At 42.3% G+C, this 7500-nt stretch overlaps 1 protein-coding gene across 2 annotated transcripts in view; it reads right to left on the bottom strand.

Annotated features, from left to right (window-relative positions):
* Positions 1–7500, bottom strand: part of LOC119572199 — a 62107-nt gene that overhangs the window by 905 nt on the left and 53702 nt on the right. The window contains exons 8-9 of one of the 2 annotated variants that reach the window (XM_037919171.1): positions 3591–3905; positions 1–1754 (exon numbers count right to left, since the gene is read on the bottom strand). The exon at positions 1–1754 is cut by the window's left edge and continues 905 nt beyond it. In XM_037919171.1, coding sequence (XP_037775099.1) covers positions 1549–1754; positions 3591–3905 — 521 coding nt within the window. In that variant the 3' untranslated portion in view covers positions 1–1548. The remainder of the gene's footprint in view (positions 1755–3590; positions 3906–7500) is intronic. The other variant, XM_037919173.1, reaches the window with a different exon arrangement.

Below are 7500 nucleotides of genomic sequence, written 5' to 3'. Positions count from 1 at the left end.
AAGGTATGTTGGGACGACCTATTGGCCACCTCTTTGTAGCCAACCTTAACACTGTACACCTCGTATGCTGCTGCTCTGTGTCTCATAGGCCTTGTCTGTGGACTGTAATACGTCATCCCATATAAATGTCTCGCAATATTCTACAAAAAAAAAAAAAAAACGAAAACGCCTTTTATCATGTTTTGTTAATATTCTTGGTGACTTTCAACTTTTGCTATCTCTCCATGTGCACCTTCTGGTATCGTCTGTCCCGGCTCAGGGAGGTACACTGGGGAGTCTGAAGGCACTCACGAACAGGACTCTCTCTCTCTCTCTCTCTCTCTCTCTTTCTTTCTCTCTCTCTCTCTCTCTCTCTCTCTCTCTCTCTCTCTCTCTCTCTCTCTCTCTCTCTCTCTCTCTCTCTCTCTCTCTCTCGCTCTCTCTTTTGATCTTGCTCTCTCTATATATCTATCCTCATTTTAGCACTGTCCCGATGATGGATTGCCTGAAGTATTTGGCGATAATGTTAAAATCATGCCGGTTAAGTCCAGTACATGCCTTGAGTAAAAAACGTGTGAGTGTAGCTGTTTTATCAACAAAGCGGCATATTGACCGCCATTTATTTACCTGCTTACATTTACATACACCAATAAGCCAAACTCATCTTGTACTTTGTAATTGTAAGTTTCCCCAAGGAAAAACACTTGCATCAGCATAATAGCACTGTATCAGCATCAACAGTTCTTCAGAACACCAGTTAGCAACCACCGTTATACATGATGGTATTCAGAGCTTGGGCAAACCTTTGACATACATGTGGCTCTACTCACCCGCTCCCACCCCGGCGTACATTATTCCTGTTGGTTAGTGATGTACAAACCTTCCTCATACTTTCAACATACCTTATGTTCAGCATATCATGTGATTCTTTCGCTGCCTGAAGTACTATCTCTCAACTGTCGCTCATTTTTCGAACCTATTGATTGAACTTTCGCTCACTCTCTCCGTAATTACGATTGCCAAGCACTGTCATGCACACACATCCACACCATAGGCTTCATCATTTGTGTTGATGTATGCATACGCATTAAGCACACACACTGGCAAGGTAACGGCAGCAATCAACTTATTTATACTTTGTAATATTTGAAGACATTCAGTGATTACATGTATGAACATTTTAACAAACATAATATACAGCATGTTTATACATGGCACGATGGTGGTTATGACGATATTGGAAATCATAACAACAATTTATGCATCATAAATATTGTATTGTTGTCTGGTAACCATAACATCATACCCCTCTTCATCTGCACTATTTTCTTACAAGCAACAACCTTATTTATCAACCTGCTTTATTTTTACAGTATATATCCCGCATACAAACTATGCATTCTTTGCCAACATATATAGAGGAAATAGTGTAATCCCATTAAGATTACACTGTTGGTCTTCATTATGCTAATGACACAGTCGTCAAGCGTGTCTCTGTGGGTGTCCGTGAGTGAGTCTGTAGTGTACATTATGTGACTAAGAACATGGGTACATTCTCTTTCGACCCCGTTAGTCATCGTCGTCTTCTTCTCCTTCGTCTTTGAGAATACCGAGTCTTCTGGCCATGTTCTTGACCTTGCTTATGACCTCTTCTTGCACGAGGTTGAAGCTCATGGCCAAGAGGGCGATGCCGAACAGCAGGTAGATGGAGCACAGAGCGATGCTCAGTTCTACGTCCACCTTCAGGTCCTGCGCCGGCACGAAGTCTCCGAAGCCTGTATGGTGAAGCACGGAAGGTTAATATGTGATCAAGAGGGCGGGGGAGGAAAAGGAAAATGGAAGAGGAAGAGAAGGACGAGGAACGATAAGAAATGAATAGGGAACCAGAAACAATCAAAAGAATTAGGGAGAAAGGTGAACCAAGATGGGCCGTGATCCCCAATCTCACACGTTTGGATCGTCTTGTACTGCTATTTCGATAGTATTTGAATGCATTAGGGTAAGAAACACAAGGGTGAGCGACGATGGAAGAGTTTTGCAAGAGTGAGAAACAGAGGTGTGAGGGAACAGGAACAAATGAATGAGAGAGACGGAAAACAAAGACAAAGGGAAAATGTAATAAAGAGGAACAGATGGATGAGAGAGGAGAAAAACGAAGGCAGAGGAGGAATGCAATAATGAGAAACAGGTGAATGAGAAAGGAGACAGAGACAGAGGGAAAAGGTAATAATGAAGAACAGATGGAAGAGAGAGGAGGAGAACAGAGATAGAGGGGGTGGGGGGTTATTAACAAGAAACAGATGAATGACAGAGAAGGAAATCAGAAACAGAGAGTAAACATAAGAGTGAGAAATAGAAGGTTAAGAGAGGGAAAAAAAGTAGAGAGAAAAAGGGACATGTAGAAGAGAGAAACAGCATGAGTAAAAAAGAAAAAAAAGAAAAAGGTGAGCAGGGAACAGGAATGTGAGAGTCAAGAAGAAAGAGTAAGAAAAACGAGGAACATGAGAGGAAGAAGATAACAAGAGAGATGTAGCAATCTAAAAAAGAACTTAATTCCTGTCTGACAGCTTACTCGGGTACACCTACGCCTCATACAGCTAAAACTCAAGAAATGCGGTTGTCACAAACCTATATATAGAAGAGAATTATTGCCAAAACTTTCTCGCATTTTGCAGTTTAATCATTAAATCCATTTGCTCTCCCTCCCCTTCCCCCTCCCCCATATCTATCTATCTATCTATCTGTCCCTCTGTCTCTCTCTCTCTCTCTCTCTCTCTCTCTCTCTCTCTCTCTCTCTCTCTCTCTCTAAATATATATATATATATATATATATATATATATATATATATATATATATATATATATATAGATATAGATAGATAGATAGATAGATAGATAGATACACACAACACACCGCACAACCACACCACACACACACACACACACACACACACATACATCCTGTCTTTCTCTTTCTTTCCTGTCTGTCTGTCTGTCTGTCTGTCTCTCTTTTTCTGTCTGTTGCCTCTCTTTTTCTTCTCTCTCTCCTCCTCTTCCCTTCCCTCTCCTCTCATCTCTCTTCCTCTCTCTCTCTCTCTCTCCTCTCTCTCTCTCTCTTCTCTCTCCTCTCTCTCTCCTCTCCTCCTCTCCTCTCTCTCTCTCCCTCTCTCTCCTCTTCTCTCTCTACGTCTCTATCTCTCCTCTCGCTCTCTCCTCTCTCTCTCTCTCTCTCTCTCTCCCTCTACTCTCTCTCCCTTCATCTCTCTCTCTCTACCCTCTCTCATCTCTCTCTCTCTCTTCCATCTCCTCTTCTCTCTCTCTCTCTCTCTCCTCACTCTTCTCCCTCCCTCTCTCTCTTCTCTCTCTCTCCTCTCTCTCCCTCTCTCCCCTCTCTCTCTCTCCTCTCCTCTCTCTCTCTCTCTCTCTCCTCTCTCTCTCTCTCTCTCTCTTCCTCTCGTCTCTCTCTCTCCTTCTCTCTCTCTCCCCCCTCTCTTCTCTCTCTCTCTCTCACGCCCTCTTGCCCTCTCCCTCTCTCTCTCTCTCTCTCTCTCTCTCTCTCCCTTCCTGTCACCCCTTCCTTCTCCTCCCTCCCCCTCCCCCGTGCCACTGACCTATCGTCGTCAGAGTGATGAAGCAGAAGTAGACGGAGTCGAGGAAGCCCCAGCCCTCCCAGCCGGCGAACAGGAAAGCGCCCGCCAGGATGTACGCGAAGACCAGCATCACTCCGAGCCAGATGGGCACCGGTTTGTCGCCGCCCATGTCGTCTTCCTCCTCATCGTCGTAGTCGTCGTCGTAGTCGTCGTCGTAGTAGTACTCTTCATCTAAACGGGAGAGACGACTCCTGGGGTCATGCTGAGGAGGCATGTGGCGTGAGTACCTGTCAGAGTGGCGGGGCGACCTGGGCAGCGGGGGGGAGTCCAAGTAGCCTGCGGGGACGTAGGGCGGCATGAAAATGATACACACTTCTGACGAGGCGTTTTTTACCTGCTCTGGTCCCTGGCGCCGCGGCAGGGCGGTCGGCGCCAGGGACGCTTGTCACAACAGCTACCAGATGTTACGCGCAAAGGAGCTGTCTCGTCGGCTGCGCTAACCGTTACGCCAGCAACAGTCACATCAAAGTGGTGAGACGTCACAATGCCCACAAAAAAATCCTATGAAGAACCTAAGAAAATATAAAAACATCCGCCAGAATTTTCACTACATGAAATATTAACAATAATTAGCTTTTCTCATGAAAGAATAGTTATGACACCTTTTAAGCTTGTAGCAACAAGACGTTTACCATAAAAAAAAAACACACAGGAAGCAAAATCAGTGTCATTCTGAATTACTCTCTATCTTGCAGACCCACTAAACTCTCTCTCTCTGTTTCTCTCTCTTCCTCGAGTTATTCTGATGATTTCCTTTATTTTGGAGAAAGCGATGTATACATTATGTGGCGCAAAGAAACCCATTAGTCGTGTGCATATGGGTTTACACGTGAAGGCTCTCTAAAAGGAAGGATCCTATTCATTTCCTGTCAGTCCAGGCTAAATTATGCATCGGGAAAAAATGGTGTAAAGACTAGCTCGATAGAGATTACTTTCTAAACAGAATGCTTCCCTTTATTTCCACATGTATTTTTGTGTATGTCAGAATGCAATGGGAAGCTTTCCCGATTAGAAAAACACACGGAGACCAGCTACAGTGCAGACAATTTTAGGTGATAACCATTCTCTGGAACTAAAGCCTCCATGAACGGTCTTACTGTGGCAAGGATTCAGCGGAGAAAGGAACTGAGTTTGCAAAAGCCGGCATGGATGGTCGAAAAATAAATAAATACATTTTTTTTATAATAATCATGGGAAATAACTTTTCTGTACATAAGGACTGAAGGAGTATTAAGGGCCATTTCAACAATTCAATGAAAACAAGTTTTCATTATACAATCACTCTGCATTTTGAATTATTGGGGTTGCTGCCGAAATGTTACCAGGAACGTGCGAGCTGTCCAAAAAACACTAAAATCTGTAATGGAAGAAGACTAGGGAATATACAGTCATTTTTACCATATATTAGTCAGAAATTCTCTATTCCGATGAACATTTTAGCTGACAGGATTTTAATATTTATTCTCTCCATGCGAATGCAATACCTTGGTTTGATATTTACTCTTGTTTAAACATATCATAACTCATAAGACCATCAAGTGTTTACATGATTTTTTGTGTTTTATTATAAATATATCTCTATTATTACTTTCCTTTTGAAACGGCGGCCTTGAACTCCTGTGCCAAAGGGAGTTCACTGAGTGATATCTATATCCGGCCATTCAGAATTTTCTTATGGTGGGAATATGTCTAGAAGCGAAAAAAAAATCCTATTCTTAGTCGCAAAAAGTGAAAGAATAAAACCTTTGGTAAACTGTAATTCGTCTCTTGAAAGAAGAACAAAGAGTTTCAAGAAAAGAAAAATCAGGTCAGGAGTTGCAGATGTAGGAATTAGAAGTGAAGAAGGTCCGTCATTTCCATGCAGTCTGTTGCAAAGAGTGCTGGCCGACATTAGCCTGTGTGGCAAAGGAAGAAGTTAGGCACAGAAGCAGCCGCCCCCCAAAAAGCAAAAGAAATATAAAATAGAGAGGCCATCTTGCAAGAGAGGTACTCACATAGACAGTTTATACGCAAAATATTGCTGATATGCCTTCGAGTTAAATGTATACTTGGAACTGTAAAAGTTGGCCCCGAGAGAAAAAAATCAGGAGAAAGAGAGCGACGCTTCGATGGCAGCGCTGCATTTGGGAAAAAGAGAGAGAGAAAGGGGAAGTGATTTCGACGGAGGCCCGCGCTGTGCGTAGCAAAGATTGAGAAGTGAAGATTGTCCTACCATTAGCATATGAAGCTAGATGTTAGCTTTAGAACATAATCATGAATGGAAAGAAGAAAAATGGAAAATAACAGAACCAAAATACAGCCATAGAAGACTGTTCGAAGTTCGTGAGGAAGGGTGCTCGCTTTTTAGTGATAACCATACACACGTAGGGGCCCGAGAGAAGGGAACTCACACCAAGAAAGTGTTCCTTAGAAGGTGAACCGCGATCCTTAGCTTACAAGATGGTAGAGTCAGAGGCCGACAGACAGCCACAATTAAGATCGGGTCACAGAACAAAAACAACACGCAACAAAATACAGTAATGAGAAAAGCAAGGTTTTACGTTATCACAACAAGCACAATCTATCCAGTTATGTATTAATGAAGCTGTGCGTATTTGTGTGTGTCAGTCTTCCCCCTCTCTTTATATACTTCTATATATCTATCTATGTCTGTCTGTCTGTCTCTTGTCTATCTATCTATCTTTTTATCTTTCTTTCTCGCTTGGTCTACCCCCTCTCTACTTATCTATTTATCCCCCCACTCCCCCCTCTCTTTCTTTATCTATCTATTTATGTTTCTTTCTTTTTTCATTCCCACTCGATCTGTCCCCTCTATCTATCTATCTTATCTATCTATCTATCTGTTCGTCTATCTGTCGCTCTGTCTATTTATCTATCTCGTTTCTCGTTTTGTCTGCACCCCTCTCTATTTATCTAGTTATTTATATGTTTATTTATCTATCTACCTCTGTATTTATTTCCACTGACTCCCCCCTCTCTCTCCTTTACTATACCTATATTGGATAACATGTGTTTAATAAACAGTACAACTGTATATGATTTGAGAGAGAGAGAGAGAGAGAGAGAGAGAGAGAGAGAGAGAGAGAGAGAGAGAGAGAGAAACGACGTGCAGCAAGCAGACAGAGAGAAGAAGAGATAGATAGATGAGAAGAGAAGAGAGAAGAGAAGAAGAGTAGAAGAAGAGAGAGAGAGAGAAAGAGAGAGAGAGAGAGAGAGGGTACACTTCGCTAGAACCCTTACTTAATGATACATATGGAATATCCGTTTCCTGTCCATCACTGATCTGTTAGTGCTCGCCATCTATCAGCTCTCTACACCTCTTGGCAGCATCTGAGAGGTTGCTGGGTTATAACCCTTTACTTACCGCAAATGTCGCGGGAATACCGGCGATTATCCAAGATTATATCGACACATAAAACTTTGATTATTCTATATTGTGAGAAAGTGACAGAAAACGTCGTCCACTCGCTTTGGTGGAAATGTGGGCGTTGCCAGCTGACAGCCACTCCTCTGCCGGGCTGAAAACTCGCTACACTTACTCACCGACGCTCGATCTCCTTCGTCACAGAGGAAACAAACAGTACGACTTTTGCTAATCTACAGATAGAGGCGATATATATGCAGAACTTCATTCCATAACATACTACTGCGTTGAAAATACAAGGCCAGAAATATAGAAATTACTCTATTCAAAATTTTGAAACTTGAAAGTATCTTAGGTCCATAATAGGCAAAACGGCGTTTCTGGCATTGCATTTAAAAAATTTTATATTGATAATCTTATGTATTTCCAATGATTTTCCCGACTCCATCTCTTGCGAAGATGTTAACTATGCTAACATAATTTATACATAATGAATATAAGTATAAT

This window comes from Penaeus monodon, chromosome 4, assembly GCF_015228065.2.
Source record: "Penaeus monodon isolate SGIC_2016 chromosome 4, NSTDA_Pmon_1, whole genome shotgun sequence".
NCBI classification, from domain to species: domain Eukaryota; kingdom Metazoa; phylum Arthropoda; class Malacostraca; order Decapoda; family Penaeidae; genus Penaeus; species Penaeus monodon.
This window is presented reverse-complemented; position numbering and strand designations above follow the sequence as displayed.